The sequence below is a fragment of the Protopterus annectens genome, chromosome 1.part0 (genome assembly GCF_019279795.1).
Source record: "Protopterus annectens isolate FY-2018-M chromosome 1.part0, PAN1.0, whole genome shotgun sequence".
NCBI lineage: Eukaryota > Metazoa > Chordata > Ceratodontiformes > Protopteridae > Protopterus > Protopterus annectens.
This window is the reverse complement of record NC_056725.1, coordinates 1,691,850,576-1,691,874,755: the sequence shown is the minus strand read 5'-3', so window position 1 is coordinate 1,691,874,755 and position 24,180 is coordinate 1,691,850,576. Positions and strand designations below refer to the sequence as shown.

The 24,180-nt window shown below is 45.4% G+C and overlaps 1 protein-coding gene across 2 annotated transcripts in view; it reads left to right on the top strand.

The window, feature by feature from the left end:
* The window catches only part of LOC122799547 (BUB3-interacting and GLEBS motif-containing protein ZNF207-like), a 1,273,851-nt gene that overhangs the window by 490,049 nt on the left and 759,622 nt on the right, over positions 1 to 24,180 (top strand). For both annotated transcript variants that reach the window (XM_044068680.1, XM_044068689.1), the window contains exon 5: positions 16,630 to 16,696. In XM_044068680.1, the coding sequence (XP_043924615.1) occupies positions 16,630 to 16,696 (67 nt within the window). The remainder of the gene's footprint in view (positions 1 to 16,629; positions 16,697 to 24,180) is intronic.

Sequence of the window (24,180 nt, the reverse complement as noted above, 5' to 3'; positions counted from 1 at the left end):
CACGTGGTGCTGCTAGGCCTCCTGCAGCCATGTCTATTAAGGCCTTTGCCAGGGCTAAAGCAGCCAAATCAGCTAAATCAGTGCCTGTTAAACCACCCTCACTCAGGCCCACTTCTAGTTCACAAATGCTTACTCTGGCAGAAGATTTAATATCCTTAATTAGGGGATCCCAATCTCACCCAGACAGGGCCTCTCAGCCCCCAGAAAAGAGACCTAGAGCAGAGCCCCCCTAGCCTGTGTCCTCTGATGATTCTGCGGATGACTCAGACATTACAGACCAGCCAGAGGCTCCTTTTTCCAATTATGAAGATTCAGATGCTGAAGAATCCATTCCAGCTGCCTCTCCACCAGAGGAGTTCTCCTTTGGGGAAACCTTACATGCCATGAGAGAACAATTCCAATGGCAGGGACAAGATTTCTCAGATTCAAGAAAAAGGCTTAGGACTTTTCTGCATTTACCACAACATAGGCCCTTAGCTATACCTCCTGTCCTATCTGTTGTGGACGATGCATTTAATGATGTCTGCACTGCACCTGATTCTTTACCTCCAGCCCCTGCCAAACCAGATAGATTTTACAGGGTGCCAGACACCCACCATCACCTATACAAGGCCCCTCTTGCAGACCCCGAAACTATATCCCAGGGGCCTAAGGCAGTAGCCTCAACCACAGCAAAAAACCCTATTCCCTCTGAAAGGGAACCCAGGTCCTTAGAGAGATGGGGGAAAAAAGTCTACACCTCTGCTACTCTCTCTGCTAGAGCTTTAAACTGTCAGTTTCACATGATCCAATACCAAGAGTTTATGCTTGATCAGTTAATTAAAAAGTTGTCCTCTGATGAATCTTTAGATAAGAAATACGTATTAGAAATGGTGAATAACATCCAACAGGTTAGTAACCATTCTTTAAAATGTGGCTATGATGCACTGGAGGCTTCATTTAGATCAGCCATGACTGGCACAGTGATAAGAAGGCATGCATGGTTGAAAGAACAGGTCTTGCCGGATCATGTTAAAGCTAAGCTATTGGATGCTCCTATGGATAAAGCCAGTCTATTTGGGGAACCTGCCCAACAGGTAATGAAGAAAATGGAAGAGAAGGCAAAATCTGTACAAACAGTTAAAGATTTCCTACAGGTTCAGCCCCCAAGGTTTAGCAGGAACTGGCCTGCCAAAAATTGGTCCTTTCCTGACTCCACAAGATCCCAAAGGGGCAGGAACAGACGCTCTAGGGGCAGAAATCAATCCAGAGGAGGTGCCTACAGAGGACGACAGTGGCAAGGCAATAACCGAGGCACAGACACAACCACTGCCACTGCAACAGGACAATCTCAGTGACTTGGCTCTGACTCCGCCTACCAGGAAGCAAATAGCAGCACCATTAGGCGGAAAGTTAGCCTTATTCTCGAAAAATTGGCACTATATTACAAAAGACAAGTGGATTTTGCAAACCATAGACCAAGGCTACCGGTTCCACTTCCACACTTTACCAGTAAAAAGAGGAATGCCAAACCTGCCCCCAAATCAAAAAATAGAAGCCCTGCACCAGATAGCAGAATTAATAAAGATGAGAGCTGTGGAAAGGGTGCCAATAACAGAACAGGGCCAAAGGATTCTACTCCAGACTATTCCTAGTACCAAGAAAAGAAAAAAACTGGAGACCTATTCTCGACCTGTCCATCCCAAATACATACATCATTGTCCCAAAATTCAAAATGCTGACCCTACAGCAACTTCTTCCCATGCTGGGCAAGGAGTGTTGGCTGGTAACTCTAGATCTCAAGGAGGCATACCTGCACGTCCCCATTCGACCAAATTGCAGAAGATACCTCAGATTTCTTGCAGGATCAGAGCATTATCAATTCTCAGCATTGCCCTTTGGCTTATCTACTGCGCCCAGAGTATTCACAAAATGCCTGGCATCAGTAATCGCTCACTGCAGAGTACAGGGAATTCAAATTTATCCATACCTGGACGACTGCCTGTTACAAGCGGACAACAAAAGCAAGCTGACAACAGATTTACAAAGGGTCATTTACTTGCTACAAGCCCTGGGATACACAGTCAATTTTCAAAAGTCAAGGCTGATACCATCCCAGACAAGAACTTTCTTGGGCGCGGAATTGGACACAGTAAAACAGATGGCATTCCTAACTGCAGAAAAACAAAAAGAACTCCCTCTTTACTTCTTAGCATTAACAAAGCAGAACAAACTAACAGCAAGAAAAGTTCTGCAGGCCTTGGGCTTCATGGCATCATGCATAATCTTGGTCCCACATGCCAGATTGCATATGAGAAAGTTACAGTGGTACCTAAAGAATTTATGGTCTCAACACAGCTTAGAAACAGAAATACCACTAATCCCATGCTTAAAACAGGAGTTCCTATGGTGGGCTCGGGCATGCCAGTCAAACCCAGGCTTGCCCTTCCACAACTTTCGAGCAAACCAAACCATCACAACAGATGCCTCAGACCTAGGATGGGGGGCACACATGCTGGACAAATGCGTACAAGGACTGTGGACTCAGGACCAGCTGCACCTGCACATAAACCAAAAAGAAATGCTGGCAGTAAAACTGGCAATCCTAAAATTCAGACCATTTCTCAAAGAAGGCCATTTGATAATAAGGACAGACAACACCACAGTCATGTGGCACATCAACAAACAGGGAGGCACTCATTCCTACCCCCTATGCAGAATGACTTTGGACCTTTGGAATCTGGCTCTCAGCTACAACATCCAGTTACAGGCAATATTTGTACCGGGAAAAGAGAACACCCTAGCAGACATTTTAAGCAGAACCACCACGGATGCTCACGAATGGATGCTACACCCGGACATCTTCAAGGCCATCACAAAGAAATGGGGAATTCCACAGATAGATCTATTCGCTTCCCCACAAAATCACCAGCTCAAAAAATTCTGCACAAGGACATTCCACCCACTTGCATGGAAGGTGGACTCTCTATCCTTCAGCTGGAAAGGCCTGACAGCATATGCATTCCCACCTCTTCCCTTGATGCACAAGGTACTACTGAAAATCAAAGAGGAACGTCCAAGGATAATTTTGATAGCTCCGAACTGGCCAAGACAACACTGGTACCCATTGCTGAGGAGCATGTCTCGGGAGAAAATGTGGTCAATACCCCTGATGCCTCTGATGTTAACTCAGAACAACTACAACATCATACATCCAAACCTAAAAACCTTGCAACTGACTGCCTGGAACATCACATAGCAGTAACTAACCCAGACCTTTCACAAAGGGTTAAAGACATTATCCTTGAAGCCCGCAGACCTTCAACAAGAAGGAACTATGCAGGAAAATGGAAAAGGTTCGTCATTTGGAGTACTAAAAGAGGAAAAGATGTGTCGAACATAGATATTGCTAACATTCTGGAGTACTTGGCAGAGCTTCTACATGCAGGCCTGTCCTATTCCTCCACCAAGATACATGCATCAGCTATTTCAGCAGAATACATCTTTGATCCTCCTGTCTTTTCACACCCTCTACTCAGTTTCTCAGAGGGATCAAGAATGTAAAACCTCCTAGGAAGCCACCATTACCAGCATGGGACTTGAACTTTGTACTAGAAAAGTTGACACTCCCTCCGTTTGAACCAGCAGCAACAGCAGATCTACAACACCTGTCATGGAAAACTGCTTTCCTACTGGCTATTACTTCAGCAAGGACGGTTTCGGAACTACAGGCCTTAATGGCAGTGCAACCCTTCCTAATCTTCCATCAAGATAGGGTGTCCATGAGAACTAATCCTACATTTATGCCTAAGGTGGTATCCAGAGTGTCTTTAAACCAGGCAATCCACCTACCTACCTTCTTTCCCAATCCACAAAACAGAGGTGAAAGAATAATGCATACCTTGGATGTACATAGACAGTTACTCTACTACCTGGACAGAACCAAAGGTAACAGAAAAACTGATCAGCTCTTTGTAGCCTATGCAACAGGAAGGGAAGGAAAAGCAATTTCCAAACAGACAATCTCCAAATGGATAGGAAATTGCATAAGATTCTGTTACTCCTACCATGGAAAACCAATTCCACAGAACATAAGACCTCATTCTACAAGGGCCACAGCCACTACCACAGCTTTCTTAAGAGGAGTGGCAACCAAGGACATTATTGAGGCGGCTACTTGGACCTCCGTGCATACATTTGCCAAGCATTACAATTTACCTCTATATTCTAGATCCCGAGCAGGGTTTGCCACTGCTGTACTGCAAGGGATCCTGACTACACCATAATTATTATTCCTCCTCCCCCTAGTTTGGCTATGGTATTCTACCCAGTTGTTATGACTGCAGATGCATCCATGAAGGACATAGTACAGTTTTGTACCTACCATAAATGTAGATGTCCGAACTGGATAGCATCTGCAGTCAGGATTACCCTCCCTCCTTCCCCTCTGCGGTACTCCTAGGGTATTTACCCTCCTAATAGCTAGCTGGGGGGGGGGGAGTCTCTTATGGTGTATTTGTTTGTATATATGTACATACATGTTTATTTTTTGTTTGCCTTCTACTATTTTGGAAACATTGGCATTTATCCAAAATTTAGCTTTCCAAGAGGGCAATTGGCATCTGGGGCAAGAAACACTGAGGAAAATGGCGTCGGCTGATGCCTTTATACCCGAAGACCAGCAGAGATGACGTCGGGTGAAGCGCGACATCAGCCGAAGCTGGACCCAGACTTTGGAATCCGGCCGACCGAAGGGCTGCCTGACGACAGGACAACCCACTTGTTATGACTGCAGATGCTATCCAGTTCGGACATCTACATTTATGGTAGGTACAAAACTGTACTTTCTGCACCCTCAGCTTCCAACCCTGAACTTGGCAGCCTGGCTAATTATGTAATTTCTCCGTTACCATCCCTCAGTAAACAAGTGTTGGATGTCATTTTGGAAGCAAGGAGGCCTAGTACTAGAAATCTTATGCTGAAAAATGAAAAAGATTCTGTGCCTGGAACCAAACTCAAGGGATAGCCACAGCAGCGCCCAACTTACCTCAGATTCTACAGTACTTAACTGAGATGCTTCACAAGGGCCTTTCTTTTTCCTCCATCAAAATTCACGCCTCAGCCATTTCAGCTCATTACAACACAGAACCACACCTCTTCTTTCATCCAGTGCTCAAGCAGTTCCTCAGAGAGGCCAAAAAGACCACCCAGGAGAGCCCCAACTCCAGCCTGGGACCTTAACTTTGTATTGGAAAAACTCACTCTGCCTCCTTTTGAGCCGGCTGCAAGTGCAGAGTTGAAATTCCTTTCTTGGAAAACGGCCTTTTTTTAGCAATCACTTCATCAAGAAGGGTATCTGAATTACAGGCCCTTATGGCAGTGGAGCCTTTCTTCATCTTTCATGCGGACAGTGTGTCCCTCAGGACCAATCCCTTCTTCATGCCCAAGGTGGTTTCCAGTGTAGCTCTTAATCAGTCCATTCATTTGCCAACCTTCTTTACTAATCCACAGAACAAAGGGGAAAGCATACTGCACTTCTTAGATGTGCACAGACAACTTAGATTTTACTTGGACAGGACTAAACCTCAAAGGAAATCTGTACAACTGCTGGTGGCATTTGCTGCAGGGGCAGAGGGGAAGGCTATTTCAAAGAAAACCATTTCTAAATGGATAGGCCATTGCATTCATTTCTGCTGTAAGCACTATGGAAAGCCTATTCCATGGGGGATTAGACCCCATTCAACCAGGGGTGCATCTATCTCCACAGCCTTTCTCAGAGGTGTCCCTACCAGGGACATCCTAGAAGCTGCTACCTGGAGTTCTGTACATACTTTCACCAAGTGTTAACATTTGCCTATTTTCTCTAAATCCAGAGCTGGCTTTGCCACTGCAGTCTTGCAGGGCCTTATAGCTGGACCTAAGGCTGTCTAAATTCCTCCTCCCATCCTTAGCTTTGGGAATCTACCCAAATGTGATTACTGCAACAGTGAAACACAAAGAACATAGTACATTTGTGTACACTTACCATAAATATAGATGTTCGAGTTTATTCACTGTTGCAATCCTGGTTACCCTCCCTCCAGCCCCCTAACTTCTTTTGGCTGTACCTCTACTCTCCTTTACTATGCTTAAAAACTTTTTGGTGTATTTGCTTTTTTGTTGGAGGTATACTATTGTGTGTATATAATATATATATATATATATATATATATATATATATATATATATATGTATGTAATTTAATTGCTTCCCATTAGGGGGGCACTTGACATTTGGGGCAAGAAAAACTGATGTCATGGCATCGGCTGCATGCTTTATACCCCTGACTACCTGGCGTCACGGAAGATGAGACAGCAACCAATGCAGGACCCAGGACTGATAATCAGGCCGAATGAGGGCTACTGCAAGCAGTTAACCCAAATGTAATGACTGCAGCAGTGAATACACTTGAACATCTACATTTGTTAAGTGTACACAACTGTACTTTGTGTACACTTACCATAAATGTAGATGTTCAAGTGTATTCAGTGTTGCATTCCTAGATGTTCTTCGTGTTTCACTGTTGCAGTCATTACATTTGGATTATGTGCTTGCAGGTTGCCCTCAGTCGGCCTGATTAACAAAGTCTTGGGTCCTGCGTCGGTTGCTGTCCCTTCTTCCATGACTTGAGGTCATCAGGGGTGTAAAACATGCAGCCGCTGCCATTACATCAGTCTTTGTCATGCGATGTCCGAAGCAGAAGCAGTTCACAAGTGCTTCTTACTTTCTACTTTTATTTACTTTCTACTGGTGGGGTTCTTCCACCAGAACCATGTCTCCTACTTGGAGGCTCCTGACAGGTTAGGGCAAGGAAAAACTGATGTAATGGCGTCGGCTGCCTTACTTTATAATACTAATGACCTAACGTCAGTCCTGAAGCAACAGCAACTGACGCAGAAATACTAAGCCTCTGGTATTCGGGCCGACCGAGGGCTACCCTAGCAGGGATAACCCAAATGTGATGACTGCAACAGTGAATACACTCGAACATCTACATTTATGGTAAGTGTACACAACTGTACTTTTTCCTGATAGTCACCCTGCTGTCACTAAAAAGGCAGATAGAATGTATAAAGTTCCTCAGTCTTGTACACTCTTCCCAAACCTGACACAGCAGTTATAGCTTTAGTTAATCTTTATTGCTGCTTAACATTTGGTCAATTCCAACCTACTCTTTCTGACAAGGATGGGGAAATAGAGAGAATGTTTCTACAACATTGATTTTCAGAATTTTGAATTGTTAGGCTTATATAGGTTCATAGGTTCATACTAGGCTATCTGCCCTAGGGCATTTATAAGCCTAGCCAGAATGTGTTTGGCTTTCGCCACCCATTTTAAATTTATTTTGCTATGCCCTTTTTCGAGGTTAGTATACTGTGCCTCTGTCTAACAGTGACACAGAAGTGATACCCGGGGTAAACCTACGATCTCCCATCCACTCATCAAGATTCCTGTTGAAGAGAGTCAATGAGGGACTCTGCCTAACCTGGACTGGGATTTTATTCCAGAGTGAAGGGAGCCTCTGGGTTATGAATCTGTCCCTCCAGCATGTCCTATTTATTTCAGTGCTGAGGTTCAAGTCTCTCAAGCGTAGCTCGATGGGATTTGGATTTTCTGAGGTGCAGCATGTCCATTAATTCCGGGTTGGACATGGCTTTATACGTCAGGCACAGATCGCCTCTGAACAGGCGGTATGCCATTGAGTAGAGCTGGAGTTTCTTTAACCAGGCAGCATATGGCATCTGTTTGAGCCCTTTGATCCTCTTGGTGAGGTACTTTTGGGGTCTTTCCAGTTGCTGCAGGTGTCTGGTAAGGTACATCCCAAAAGGGGCATTGTACTCAATTATGGGCCTGATGAGGGATGAGTAAAGAGGCACGATGACCTCCCCTGATCTAGATGTGAATCCCTTCATGATTAGGTGGGCTATATAAAATGTTTTTCTAACCACTTTGGCCACGTGGTTGTCAAATGAGAGATTGCTATCAACTTGGGTCCCCAGGTCCCTAATTACTTCTTCTGTACTTAATGGATTACCACCTATGTGGTAATTTGTGGGCACTTTGTTTTGCCAAAGGGGATGACTATACACTTTTTGGCATTTAGCTTGAGGCCATGGCTCTGGCACCAGTTGTCTGTTTCTATGAGGCCCTTTTGGAGGATGCTTGTGTCGGCTGGAGAGTCAATTATGGCACCCAGTTTGCAGTCATCTGCGAACTTGGTCAGCCACAGTCCTTCCGTGTTGGCCTGTACCTCCGAGAAATATATACCGAACAAGAGAGGTCCCAGGACTGAGCCTTGTGGGACACCACCTGTAACTGGTTTGGAGTCTGACATGGGCTCTAGCAATTCTAACCATGTGGGTTCTGTCCTTGAGCCAGTTTGCAATCCATCTAGTGACATAGGGGTTTATATTTAAGCTGGTGAGCTTATCTATAATGCCCGAGTGGGGTATTGTATCGAAGGCTTTTGCGAGGTCCAGGTAGGCTGTGTGGACCACCTTCCCCTCGTCAATGGCCTTGGTGACTGTTTCAAAGAAATCAACCAGGTTTAAGAGGGGGAAGTTTATATGTTAAAGTTTATTCTGATTAATTGTTAAAGGAGGAATATTATTTTATTTTCTGCAGTTTCCTTTTTGTGAGGAAAAATATGCTTATAAATAATTTAAATTTCTTTCATTGTACAGTTCCCTATTCCTTGTTTACAGTGTGTGTGTGTGTGTGTGTGTGTGTGTGTGTGTGTGTGTGTGTGTGTGTGTGTGTGTGTGTGTGTGTGTGTGTGTGTGTTAGTTACTCAGCTGATACTTACTTCCAGGTCTGTAGCCACTTGTACCATTTTCTGGAGATTTGTATGGCTGCATTCTCATTACCTCTTAGATGATGTGAAAAATGAGATTTTAAATGCTCCTTTGGATAGAGATTTAGTTTTTGGTATCTCGGTTGCAGATGACCTTAAAAAGTGTGATGAAGAGGGGAAGTTGTTTCAGGGGCTCTCTAAGACTTTTCAACCCTCCCTTTCCAAATTTCACCCAGTTTTGGCAAAAACAAAATAGACAGTCTCAACAAAATGCAAGTAAACAGAAGTTTGAGAAGAAATGGCGAGGGGATTTCAAAAATAATTAAAGACCCCCCCCCCCAAAAAAAAAAACAAAAAAAAAACAGGACAGTCCAACAAGTCAGAGTGACTATTTAAGTGACTCCCTTCTGACTGAGGCAGCCATGGTTTTCCCTTCTTTCGGAAATGGACAGAGGCAGTTGCCACAAGGTTCCTCATAGAATGGATCTACTCACACAAGATCGGGGTGCTTGACGCACCCTGACATCAGTCCTCTTCGATTGACTGCCTGGATGATAAGGCCTTAATTCCTTTTGGGGATATATTTATTAAGGGCATACAACAGGTCCTAATGGAGGCAAGAAAGCCTGCTACTAGAAAATCACATTTTAGCAAATGGCATAGGTTTTCTTGTTGGTGCCAGCAACATAAAAGACACCTATTCGGGGCTAGTTTTTCTCTGGTTTTACAATATTTGTGAGAGTTATTATCCAGTGGCCTTTCTTATTCTTGTATCAGGGTTCATTTCTCAGCCATTTTAGCATATGTGCCAGTGGATCCTCCTCTTTCATTGCAGTCTTGTGTTGAAATGTTCTTGAAAGGGGTTTTGAGTAGGAGGCCTCCAAGAAAACTGGTGGCCCCTCCTTGGGATGTTTATTTTGTGTTAGACAAGCTAACACTTGAGCCATCTGAACCAGCTAATCTGGATGACGAGATTCTTAACATGGAAGGCAATTTTACTGATTGCTCCGACCGATACAAGAAGGGTATTTGAGTTGAGATAGGTCAGCCCTTTCTCATTTTCATTAGGAACAGTGTATCTTTGAGAACTAATCTTCCCTTTATGCCTAAAGTGGTTTCCAAGTTTACTTTAAGCCAAACTATCCATTTCCCCATTTTCTTTCCTGAACCTGAAAATAAGGGAGAAAGGATACTCCATACCTGAATGTCTGCAGAACACTGATACTATCTTTACAGAACTAACTCTTTCAGATCTTCACATTAATTGTTCATTCCTTGTGAAGGTAAAAAAGGACAACCTATGTTAAAACAGTCTATTTCCAAATGGTTGTCTAAGGCTATTATCTTGTTATACTCACCATAACAAAACTATTCCAGGCATACTCTTGGCCTCATTTATGGCTTTCTAGAAAGGGTTGGATTCTAGAAGTATTCTAGAAGCTGCTACTTGGTCCTCTATACATACTTTTACAAAGCACTTTAATTTTGATTCCTTCTCCAGGTCTTGATCTGGCTTTGCTAGAACCATTCTTCAGGGGTTCCTAGACTCTTCTCCTTCCATCTCCCAAATGTAGTTAGCTAAGGTAATTTACCCATGTAGTCAAGGCTACTGCAGCAGTGATCAGTATGATGAACGTAGTAGAGTTGTATAAGCTGAACTTAACTGTTGCAATATCTGTTCCTCCCCCTTTTTTTTGGTGCGTTTTTTTATGCTAGGGTGTGGGCATTTAACTTTTGTTATTCATAGCATTGTCTTTTTGGGGCTCGGCCTACTCCTGTCTGCTGGCAGGAAAGCTTTGAAAGGCTTCATGCCCAGACTTGTCATTTTAGTCAGCGCAACTCAAGATGCTTGACAGCTTGGCCATTTGGAAAGTAACCTGAAGCTTTGGAAGCTGGCCAGCTATTATATCCTTGGCAGGATATAACCCATATAGCTAATGCTACTTGCAGCAGTGATCATTTGAACATCTAATATTATAGTAAGTTCAACTTGTACAACTATACTTTTCACTTTCTTTGAGAGGACTTTTCAGAAACTTTGCAACAACAATGCCCGTTTTGAAGATGTTCTTCGTGTTTCACTGTTGCAGTCATCACTTGTGGGTTATCCCTGCTGTGGTAGCCCTCGGCTGGCCAAATACCAGAGTCAATGTTTTTGTGCGCCGGCTGCTTTCACCTGTAGTCTGGCGTCAGATTGTCAGTACTGTAAAGCAAGGCAGTCGTCATTGCATCAGTCTTTCTTGCCGTGGAGCCCATAGTAGAAGCAGTTCACAAGAGTGCCGGTTGGTCGCTACCAGAAGTCGTATTTCAACAGAAAATGTCTAAAGGTAAGTACCCCTGCGGGGACCCTTTTTTCTTGCTCTAACCGATGTCCAAAAAAGTTAACAACTGTCTCACCTGTGGAAAGCAGATTCCACACCGAGACTTTCATTCTTACTGCATCACTTGTTTAGGACCAGATCATGATGTCCCTCGTTGCCAGTTCTGTGTCCTCTTTATTGTGAGAACCATTCGCCTTAGACCTCTTTTTGTAGACAATTATTTTTGTATTCCGTCTTCGAATTCCAATATGACATCCTTCAGCCAACAATCCACCGACATTCCGAAAAAACGTAAAGATAGAGACAGGCCACACAAGACTAAGTCTTCCGACGATGCTACCACTAAGCAAGCAGTCACTTCTCCGGAATTCAGTGAGACGCTTTCTCAGCCCCTGATGCTTGACTCGCTTTCTATGTAGGCCTCTGCTGAGACACTTTCGGTGTCCAGTATGCCGCAGAAATCCACTTCGTCTTCCGAGCCTTTGGCTGTCTCTTCCTTGGTTGAGTCTGGAGCAGCGACCTAGGCACCGGCTTCCAAAGAGGCCATTCGGACTACCCATTCTCGACAAAAAGTGTCTTCTCTTCCGACTACCGTTTCTCAGAGACCGACGGATTCTCTTAGGTGTCGAAGCCAGGCCACTCCTAGTAAATCTGCTTCTAGCCACCATCTTGCTACTGCTCCCCCACCCCAAAACGCAAATGCTTGAAATGGCAGAGGATCTCATCTCCCTTATCCAAGGTACTCAAGCCCCCACTCCAAAAAGGAAAAGGGCTCCTTCTCCAGAAATTATGACAGACCAGGAGTCTGAGAAATCTGATTATTCTGCCTTTGAAGAGGAACAACAGCCTTTAACTGTTTATGGGATTCAGATGCAGAGGAATGCATCCCCTCTGGCTCCCCTCCAGAGGACCTCTCCTTTGGGGAAACCCTTCACTCCCTCAGGGAACATTTTCAATGGGAATGTCAGGACTACCCACAGTCAAAGAAATGTCTTAGAGAGTTTCTAGACCTGCCCCAGCACAGACGCCTGGCCATCCCACCTATTCTAGAAGATGTGGATGACGTTTTCCTTGAATCCAGTTTAGCCCCTGATGCCCTGCCTCCTGCCCCAGCTAAACCTGACAGGTACTACAGAGTACCTGATACTCACAAATACCTCTACAGGAACCCTGCTGCAGACCCTGAGGTCATTATACAGGGACCCAAAGGAGCTAATACTAGTTTTGCCAAGAATCCTCTTCCTTCTGACAAAGACTCCAGAGCTCTGGACAGATGGGGTAAGAAAGTATACACCTCTGCAACCTTAGCTATCAGAGCACTCAATTGTCAGTTCCATATGTTAAAATATCAACAACACACTTTGGAACAATTAAAACAGAAGATTGCTCCCTCCCGTGATGGTGCCAACTCAAAAGAGCTGACAGAATTACTGCACTCTGCTTGTCAAGTGGCCAAGCACTCATTACAATGTGGATATGACGCCCTAGAAGCCTCTAGCAGGGCAACAGTGACAGGATCTGTTATTAGAAGACATGCATGGCTGAAGGAACAACCTCTCCCTGATCATGTCAAGTCTAAACTTATTGATGCACCCCTAGATAAGGAATACCTGTTTGGGGAAAAAGCAGAAGAGGTGCTTAAAAAGATGGAAGACAAAGCAAAATCTATGCAAACAGTAAAAGATTTCTTTCAAATTCAACCACCCAGATTCAGCAGGAACTTCCCCTCTAAACACAGGGCCTTTCCGGCACCCAGCAGACAAGGTCAAAGTAAGCCCCACAGGGACAGAACATCTAGACCCCCATCCCAGGGCCAGCAAAGAAGCAAACAATTAACTGCTTCCACCTCTAAGGCAGGGAGATCTAAGCCAAGCTTCTTAGGTAAGCACTCACAATGACTCTCCCTCCCCCTCTGCCCTCCTTTCACTCATCTAAAATTAGGAGGAAGGCTCAATCTCTTCAAGGACAGTTGGGTCTCTATAACCAAGGACCAATGGGTATTAAAAATAATTTCTCAGGGATACAGATTCCCCTTCAGCGAACTCCCAACTCCAAGAGGGTACCCAGACCTCCCCCCAAACCAATGGACAGAGGCGTTAAAACAGGTAAAAATCCTAATATCCCAGGGGGCAGTAGAACCTGTTCCTCCGGATCTAACAGGAAAAGTTTTTTGCTCCAGACTATTCCTTGTCCCAGCAAAAGAGGGCACTTGGCTCCCCATCCTGGATCTATCCAAACTGAACACCTCTTTGGTGGTCCCCTGATTCAAAATGCTAACCTTACAGCAGTTCCTGCCTCTGCTCGCACAAAATGCCTGGCTGGTGACACTAGACCTAAAAGGTGCCTACCGCCACTTCCCCATCCGGAAATTGTGCAGAAAATTCCTGCGCTTTAGAGCAGGCAGTCAGCACTTTCAGTTCTCTGCACTGCCCTTTGGCTCATCTACTACTCCCAGAATATTCACCAAATGCTTGGCCCCAGCTATAGCATTCAGCAGACATTGAAATATACAGATTTACCCTTACCTGGATGACTGCTTCATTCAGGCGAACAGCAAAGAAAAGGTACTCCAGGATCTTCTCTTTGTCAAAAAACTCCTAACTTCCCTAGGGTTCACTATCAACGAGAAAAAAATCAAAGCAAAACCCCACCAGGAAAATTGTTTTCCTGGGAGCTGTGCTAGAGACAGCAACCCTAATGGCCTTCCTGTTGCCAGAAAAGCAGAGTTTCCTGCCTCTCTACTTCACCCAGCTGACTTCCAGAAGTCACCTCACTGCGAGGAAGTTCCTGCATGCCCTGGGGTACAAGGCATCTTGCATCCTTCTCATCCCTCTCGCCAGGCTTCACATGAGAAAGATTCAGTGGTACTTAAAGAACGTTTGGTGTCAGCCCTCTCAGTCCTTAAGAGACCAATCTCCCACTGATCCCTTGCATAAGGGACAAATTTTCTCTGGTAGGCAGAGGCATGTGCCATGAACAAGGGTTTTCCCTTCATCCTCTGCCCTTCTGGCCAGACAATCACCACCGATGGCTCAGACATAGCTTGGGATGCTTACCTAACAGGCAGGTGTACCCAGGGCCTTTGGAATGCCCAGCAACTTCACTTGCACATTGACCAGAAAGAAATGGCAGTGCAAAACACTCTAACTTCCTTTCAACCCCATCTCAGGCCAGGGGTCCTCCTTATAAAACCAGACAACACCACAGTAATGTGGTACATCAACTAGTAGGGGGGCACCCAGTCTTATCCCCTGTGCAGGTTAGCCATGAGTCTGTGGCTTACAGCCACCTCCATGGGCCTACACCTAATTGCCCAGTGCTTACCAGGGATCAACAACACACTGGCAGACCACCTAAGCAGAAACTTAGTGGACCCCCACAAATGGCAGCTCTACAGAGAAATCTTTCTGCAAATAACCCAGGAGTGGGGGACCCCAGAGGTGGACCTCTTTGCCTCACACCTCAACCACCAGCTGCACAACTTTTGCACCAGGGAGTTTCACCTCCTAGCATGGCAGGTGGATGCCTTGTCCTTCCCCTGGAGCTCCCTCTTTGTGTACGCTTGCCCTCCTCTGCCCCTTCTTCCCAAGGTTCTGATCAAAATGAGAGGAGAGACCAAAGGCCATTTTCATTGCTCCAGATTGGCCCAGACAGCATTGGTACCCCTTACTATGCAGTCTGACCTTACAGCCCCCAAGCTGCTTCCCCTAAATCAAACCTCTTGACCAAGGAGAGTGGGAAGATACTGCACCCAGACCTACAGACTCAAATTTTCAGCATGGCTCATGCACTAAAAACTAACAAGAAGTCACTGTTAAGCAAACAGGTTCTGGACAATCATCATCATCATAGGCCAGAAGACCCAGCACAAGAATTTCTTATGCAGGAAAATGGAAAAGATTCTACTCCTGGAAACAATCAAAAGGGGCAGTACCTCCCATTCTTCCATCCCTCTCATCCTGCACTATGTATCAGAGTTGCTCAATAGTGGCTGCTCTTTCTCTTCTATCAAAATCCATGCCCCGGCCATCTCTGCCCATTATGATTCAGACTCACCCCTCTTTTCTCATACTTTGGTTAAGCAGTTCCTCAGAGGGGCTTCTAATATCAGGCCACCCAGAACACCTCCTACTCCACCCTGGGAGCTGAATTATGTGTTAGAAAAACTAACCTTACCTCCTTTCGAACCTGCAACTTCAGCAGAATTGAAATACTTCTCCTGGAAGACTGCCTTCTCAGAACTTCAAGCTCTCATGCCTGTCGAGCCCTTCATAATTTTCCATGCAGACAGAGTCTCCCTGAGGACTAATTCCTCCTTTATGCCCAAGGTGGTATCTGATGTGACCTTTAACCAGGCCATACACTATCCCACCTTCTTTCCCAACCCTCAAAACAAGGGGGAAGGAATTCTGCACTCACTAAATGTGCACAGACAACTCTGATACTATCTGGACCGCACTAAGCCATTCAGAAAAACTGACCAGCTTCTTGTAAGCTTTGCCCCAGGGGCAGAGGGGAAGCCCATCTCCAAATAAATCATTTCCAAATGGATTTCACACTGTATCCAGTTTTGATACAGACTACATGGGAAACCCATCCCTAGGTCAATCCGTACCCACTCCACTAGGGCAACCTCCACTTCTACTGCCTTCCTCAGAGGAGTTGCTTCCAGGGACATATTGGAAGTGGCCACCTGGACCTCTGTCCATACCTTTACAAAGCATTGCCACCCACCTCTCTTTTTGAAGTCTAGAGCAGGGTTTGTCTCTGCAGTTCTCCAGGGCCTTTTGACCCATACCTAGGACTCTCTTTCCTTCCACCCTTTACCTCAACTTTGGGAATCCTCCCATGGGTGATGACTGCAACAGTGAAACAAGAAGGACATAGTACAGTTGTGTACATTTACCATAAATGTAGATGTTCAAGTGTATTCACTGTTAGTCTTGGTTTCCCTCCCTCCATCCCCCTTTTCACATCTTCCCCTAGGGGGACACATGCTTCCCAGGGTGGCTCTTCTCCACCAGGACCACTTCTCTGGTTTCCCTTGTGCTTCTGACGAGTTAGAGTAAGAAAAACTGATGTAATGATTTTGGCTGCCTTGCTTTATAGCACTGACGACCTGACCTCAGACTACAGGCGGCAGCAGCTGGCGCACAAAAGCATTGACTCTGGTATTCGCACCAGCCAAGGGCTACCACAGCAGGGATAACCCACAGGTGATGACTGCACCCGTGAGTACACCCGAACATCTACATTTATAGTAAGTGTACACAACTGTACTTTCTTGGGATGCTGTATTGGTAGTTGAACTTTTGGAGAATGGATGAAGATGCAGGAGATGAAAGCCATCAAGTGCTCCCCCCTCCACCCATTCCTTGGTGGGAAATCTAAATTTGTATGTGCACATTTCTGCTACAGACAGCATTAAATACAGTTGTTTTTGTTAATGTAAAGTTATTTGCTAGCATGTTCTTAATTGCATGTTTTTTGTTGCAGTTATACCTGCAGTGATACCGGGGATACCACCACCTATACCCCCTATGATGACACCCATGATACCAGGGTAAGTATTTTTTTTTTGTTTTTCCTTTTTGTTAAAAAAAATGTAGCCTGCATTCAAATACTAGTTAGATCATTGTCACATAGACCCAATTCCCCTCATCTGTGTTTCACATTGAATAGTTGGTACTAGAATATACATATAAATTGTTGAAAATGTGCATTGTGCACAGCTAAAGCTCTAGGATAGGTATCATGTATATCTACTAATTTCTGATCTGTTTACCATCTTATGTGGTCTTTTGTTGCTTGGGGCACTGGCACGTAATATGTAGAATGAGAGAGTCTTTCTACAAGCAGAGAACAAACCCCAGTGTATATGTATAGTCTTGTTTATATGACGAAGTCTCAGCTGTCTTCTCTCTGAAGGAAAGATTGGGAGACAGCTAAGCTCAAAATGAAAAGTCAATTATTTTTCTCAGATTCCTGTATGATCAGTTGAACATGAACCCCAATCCCCCCTCAGAAAATAAGTGCCTGATCACAAGTACTCAAAAAACACAACAATCCATAAAAATCAAACTTTACATCCATACAGTGTATCAAACTGTATCAAACTAATTCCACAGGTGCAGAAGAAAAAAACAGCAAACATCTTATCACTTTGAACATGCTATACAAACTACTAAATGTAGGAATATGGGAAAGTTAATGACAAAGTACACATCACTGACTGGTAAAGTAAAATTTTTCTCCTCGTATTGTAATCTTTATTGTAATACTAATGTCCCTGTTTCACATGTGGTCATTTATTTTCTAATTTGTTTTTCTTTTACCCAAAAATGGCCTTATAGGTGGTGCTGTTTTGACAAGATTCCATTTGTCCTTTTCACCTCCTTGATTCAACATTTTTTTTAAACACCTTTGTTAACTTCACAGGAGGCATGAGTGCACATCTAGTTATAAAAGAGAAAACAAACCATTGTAAAGTTTTATTTTTTCATGCATCGTACATATAAGATTTCAGTCCTAGTTATTCAATTTAACATTACATAGATTCTTCAAATCCTACCTTCCCTAAACTGTCACTCCTGAACAGTGTTCTGCATATATTGTTCCCACAGATTCCAGTTTATATGTAGCTTGCGCCTTCTCTTTTCTAAAAATCCCACCTGCAATTCTTTTATCTCCTTTACAACAGTATTGTAGTACTAATGTCCCTCTTTCACATGTGGTTATTTATTTTCTAATTTGTTTTTCTTTTACCCAAAAATGGGTAAGAATTACAGGCAAAAACAAAAGGTCTATGGATGACGACGTTTGCTAATGACTGCAAACTGGGAACAGTCATTGAGTCCCTAAATGTCAGCATTCTCCAAGAAGGACTTAACACAAAACAGTGATTAGTGCCAAAGTCATGGTCTCAGTGCAAAAAAATACATTATTGTCTCTCTCTCTTAATTTCTCCAAGTCTTTTGCGTTTCTAATACCATGACTGGAATGGACCCTATTCCTAAGTCAAAGTATGATTAAAGTTCATGAAATTAGTACTGTTTCATTAGCACCTGCAGTGTGCCCAATAATAACTCCCCTCCCAATTCTTATGGAGTTAACATGCATCTGTAACTTATCTAAATACGATTGTCGATTCTTTTTTATAAGACCTGTTCCTCCTACTACTACTGGAACTATTTCAGTATTTTTCTTCCAGATTGCTGTTTCTGTCTGCAAATCCTGATATTTTATGACTTTGTGTCTCTCTGTACGCAAGACATTGTAGTCACTAGGTATAGCGATTTTAGTGATCAGCGTTTCTTTTGTCCTCTTTTCATGGACCACTATATCTGGTTTTCTCGCATTTGTCTTTTGAACTGTTGGTAATGGGTGATCCCATGTGATGTAGACTTCATCATTTTCTATGATGCTTTGTGGCTCATGTTTCCAGTGTTTTTTACAGCTACTTCAGTATTATATTTATGCCTTTCAGTATACAGTCCTTCCATTATCATCCCATTTGGCAAAGGCGATGTCCCTGCAGATTACCATATTAATAGAAACACCCTAAATTCTAAATTAGTGGCTTGAGATTTGGGCAGACAGGTTGACAGCAACCTTACTTGGTAAGGAAGGTCTTCTACGTTGCTCACCTCATAAGCAAGGGCATAGTTTCCAGAACAAAAGAAGTTATAAACCTCCTGTACTCTTCCCTCATCAGGCCAGTAATAGAGTACAATGCTCCCTTTGGTCTGTACCTAAACAGGCATCTTCAACAACTGGAGAGACCGCAAAGGTTCCTCGTAAAGAAAGATCTGATATTGTTAAACCTTGTTCATTCCTTACGTGTGGGTATCGGTTCCAACCTCGGAACCAAGCCGGCCATCTTCCAAGCTTGCGTCAGCTACAACCTCTCAAGCTAAAACTCTTACCCAGAATTCCCCTCTCCCTGTTACCTCAGATTTCGATTGCCGTGTCAAGCTACTTCTCTTGAGCTAAGTACAATATATTTTTTGTCATACTAGTCTAAAACAACTTTTTCCTCCCAGAAAAGTTACTAGATTGTTTTCTCTTACCTTATCGCATTTAGCGACTATCCCTGCTTGAATCTTTTCAATCCCCTTCATCCTATTTACCGCGAGGTATTTTCTTCTTTACCATCGTTGGTAAACCCCTTTTCCTCCTTACCTTCGGCTATTTCTTGTACCATTGCTGGTATTCTTTCTGATTTTCCTGCTTTCCTAACATGGCAGATAAAAAATGTAGTCCAGGATTTAAGAGATGTTCAGATTGTGGCCATAAATTACCTACTTCAGATGCACATTCCCTGTGTGTCTATTGCTTGGGTGTGCCTCATTTATCAGTTGACCCGCCCTGTGGAATTTGTAAGAATTTTTCTAACAGGACGTTGATTGAGAGGAAAAATAAATTGTTATTGAAGGGGCTGTTTAAATCTCCTTTTTCAGAGGCTATTTCTGGGTCAGAGGCTTCAACCCCTCCAAGATCCCATAAGAAAAAGACTGATGAGCAAACAAAGGCCAAGTCTCTTCCTTCGTCCCCTGCTGGGGACTCCCACCAACCGAGACCCAAGAAGGCTAAGCTTTCCACTTCGGATCTGACTTTTTCGGCTCCAGTGCTTTCGGTGCCTAGACCTTCGGCACTGAGGCCATCGGTGCCATCTGTGAATTCGCCACCGACTACCGTGCCCTTTATTGTATCGGTACCGAGGGGCTCCTCGGTTCAGACTTCTCCACCGGCACCGACTATCCAGTCAATGCAGACTGTTACCACATCGGCTCCGACAGCTTACCCAGAACCGACAACTCAGTTATTGACACAAATTTTTTCGGTTCCAGCCTCAGCGCCGACAACCACTTCGGTACCGACCTTATCGTCGGTGCAGACCATGACTTCGGCACCGATGATTTCCTCGGTGCAGACACCTGTATTTCAGTCCCTTGTGGCCCCGTTGTTTTCAGTGCAGACTGGTGAGCTTGCCCCATCTTTGGGTAGACCTGACTCTCCCTCAGCCGTGTCCGTGAAATCCACTAGAAGCCTTTCTGAATACGACGTGTTGCATCTTGTGGATCAAGTGCTCTTGGCCAGAGGTATCCAGCCCCCCAGGACTTATCCTTCCTTGAGAGGTGATCACCCTTTGTCAAAGACCCCTACTTATTCTCCTTCATTGCCTTTGAAGCCCATTGATATAGCACAGTCTTCCCCCTCTACAGTTCCCTTTATGGACCTCACTAAGGAACCGCAGTTGCCTTTGTGGCAGGAAAGTTTTGCTACGACCCAGGAAGTCAACTGTTGCGTACGTAATTTGGTGTTTCACAGCCATCCAGGGACTCAGAGTCGACAGGTTGAGCCACTTAGGGGAGGGGTGACCCCTGTCCTGGACACTCACCCCTCTTCAGATGGACCAGCCTTCCAACTGATGGAGAAGGCTTTGGTGTCGTTTGGCGATACTGTGCTGTCAATCTCCCCGCCCTCCTCTGGACCGCAATGTACACAAGTCGCTGCTAGCGGACACCGGGGGCTAGGGCCTCAGGATATACTCTCACTGGAAACCCCTTTTGCGTTATCTTTCCTAGCTTCTCCCTTTGAGGAAGTTCATTGAAAAAGCTCATGCAAGAGGAAGCACATGGACTCCACAGAGGAGCCCCTTACTGAAGACACAGACTTTGATAATAGGGAAGGGTCCCCTCGGTCACCCTCTGAGGTATCCTTTGGTGATATCCTTGAAATACTTAAACAGAGAGGTGACTGGCAGCCATCTAACCCGTCCTCTGAAGAGTCTGTGTTCCTGCAGGCCTTTCGTGCCCACCCCCCTACCTCCTGGGTTACGCCACCTGCCGACGAACTGGTCCAGCTCGTCGTCACTGTGCGTGGAAGGCTCCTGACACTGTTGAGGCCATTCCCTGGAGGCCAGATAAAATTTTGCCCCCTCCTGCTACTGACCCCCATTGGTCTAAAGGTCTTCCTGTAGATGCTCTGGTGGTGGTGGCCACAACCAAGAAGGACCTGACAGAAGAAGAAAGCCACACTGTCCATCTGCCCAACAAAGAGTCCCCGGCTCTGAACAGAATAGGGAAGCGTACTTTTGCATCAGCGACCTTTGCAATCAGGTCCCTGAATTATATGGCACACTTTACCAGGCTTCAAAGGGATTTAATTTCTGAGCTCTCTGAAACTTTGGCTGGTGCAGTGTCTGATGAGGTCCATGACAAAGTGGCCTCTCAGCTGGCCACCATTGAATCGATATCTAACTCCTCCATGCGACTGATATCTCACGCATCAGAAGGAGCAGCTAGAGTGGCGAGTTCAGGCATTGTTCTGAGACGATACGCCTGGATGCACTTATGTAATTTCGCGGAAACCTTCAAGGTTTTCTTTCTCAACGCTCCCATCGAAGCCTCTTCATTGTTTGGACCCAAGGTTAAAAACACACTGGTCAGATGTGAACAGGACAGTAAGACACTTTCTGGAGTGGGTGTCCATTATTCTTCCCCTCAACGTGCTTTCTCCAGAAACCAGAAGAGTGGGAAGATATGGTACAAAAAGTCTCAGGGTTCTTTCCGTGACACACAGGCCGAGTTCTCTCCTAGAGGCAGAGGGGGAAACTCACAGGGAAGACACCCTTTTCGGGGTAGAGGGGGTCCACGTAACCAGGGTTCCAGGGACTCTTTTCCTGGCCAATCCTACCAGCGCTCCTGAAGAGCGGCCCAACTCCTTTCCTCTGGAGGTGGTTGGGGGTAGTTTCTCCTTGTACCCTTCTGCCTGGCTAACCATCATCACCGACTCTTGGGTACAAAGGATAATAACCAGAGGTTACCATATTCCCTTCGATCTTTGTCCTGCCCCCCCAACAAACTTACCTGACATTCCACCCAGTCAAAGGGAAGAAGCAGCATTAGAGATATCAAAGCTGCTAAGAAAGAGTCATCCAAATAGTCCCTCCAGACCAGATAGGATCCGGATTCTACTCAAGACTATTTTTGGTGCCAAAGAAAACCAGGGACTGGAGACCAATTTTGGATCTCAGTGTATTGAACAAGTTTGTAAGAGTACAAAAATTCTGGATGGTCACAATACAGTCTATCCTCCCGCTTTTGGAAAAAGCCGATTGGATGTGCTCGATAGATGTTAAGTTGTCTATCTCGCCTTCATTCTTGCTGGATGGGTTCGGAGCCGACCTCGGCTCCGACTCGGCCACTCTAAAAGCTCGAGAGTTGGTTCCACCGGCTCGAGGCTCCCCTTATATCCCACAATGCTAGGCGAGAGTTACCTCAGATCTCGTTTGCCGCTGCAGCTTCGAGGTTGGTTGCTTCTACCGGTTCCTGGTGAGTGTTAGCTTTTTCTTCAAAAAAGTTACTCTTTTTTTCCCCTTTTTAACTTATTTCTTCCTAGATTAGTGTAGGACATTGAGACTTTTTCCCCGACCCTATATTTCCCCGTTTTCTTACTAAAAGAACCGTTGGTTCTTCCTTTGGGCCTTTGGCCTTCCCTTCCCTAGGGAGTGCTTGTGTAGTTGCTTTAACTTTTTGTACTTAAGTATTAGTATTTTTGGCTAAAATTGTTATTTTTTAGTATTACTAATTTTTGCTGACAGGGTATAACTGTGTGTTTGGGTGTGTGTTAGTGTACACCTGTCAGTTAGGGAAATGTCAAAAGAAGCAAAGGTCTCCGGATTCAAGAAGTGTGATGCGTGCTGTCAGAAAATGTCTCTGACAGACGCTCACACTTCTTGTGTCTATTGTCTGGGGCCTTTGCACCTGCAGGACTCCTGTGCTGTGTGCCATGGCTTCAGCCCCAGGGTCCTGCAGGAAAGAAAAACAAGTTGATTCTGAGAGGCTTGTTGAAGCCAGAGGATTCCCTGTCAGTTTCAACAGGGAAGCCCTCTAAGGCATCGAGGTCTTCGGCTCCGGCTTCTGAGCCGAGACCTCAGGTTGTTCAACCTTTGCCTTTATCGGCTCCGGCTGGAGCCGATAAGACTCAGTCCACAGTTTCTGTGGCTTCCTCGGCTCCGAGCGGAGCCGAGGTTATCGAGGTACCCGTGTCGGCTCCGACAAGATCTTCGGAGCCGACAACCAGAAAGAGGTCTAGGTCACCTTCTCTTGGCTCCGTTCATTCGGCTCCAGGATCTCCCCTGCTGTCTGAACGGAGCCAAGGTCTCATTCCTCTAGGTCATCGAGGCTTTCCGATCATGACCTTCAGAGGGTGGTGAGTCGACTACTTAAGTCCGAGGCACTAGCCCAGATGCTTCAGAGCCCGACTCATCAGTCGGTGCCTGCCCCGTCCATCAACTCTTTCCTCCTTGACTCTTTTGAGTTCGAGCCGGGTCGTGTCGGAAACGAGACTATGGTCACTTCGGAGCCGAGACAATTGTCTTCGGCTCCGTCGTCGGCTCCGTTTTCTTCCTTGGAGGAATCTCGGCGCCGGACTTCCCTCGTCGGCTCCGAGGGGGTGAGTGGCATCGGACCCTTGTCCGACCCCCTCTCCTCTCGGTGCTTGGCGCTGGTGAGTTCGGCTCCGACATCGACCTCGAGCCATCACTGTCGGTGCCGAGGGGTCCTTAGCTCCTCGGAGCGGGACCTCTGGCTCTGCCTGACAGGGGTGCATTCGAGGTCATGCGGAGTGTGTTAGAGCCTGGCTCTACTCCACAGTCGGCTCCGTCAGCCCCTCCCTCTATGCTGCCTCAGGGTAAGTCGACTCACTCCCTCATCCCGGACCGCAGAGAGCCAGCTCCTCAGGAGCCCCTTTGGGATTTCATCCTCTTCCGAGGCCTCTCCTGATTTGGCAGAAGAGCCTCCTCGGAAGAGGAAGTGCAAGAGGAAGCACATTGACTCACCTGAGTCTATCACGTCAGACACAGATCTGGATGATTCTGAGGGTTCCCCGTTCCCCTTCTGAAGATGTCTCATTTGCAGACATTCTGGAGATCCTGAAACAGAGGGAAATTGGACAGCCCTCAACCCTTCCCAGGACGAATCTGTGTATCTTGAGGCGTTTGGCTCTCGTCCTACCACCTCCTGGGTGTCCCCCTTGACCCCC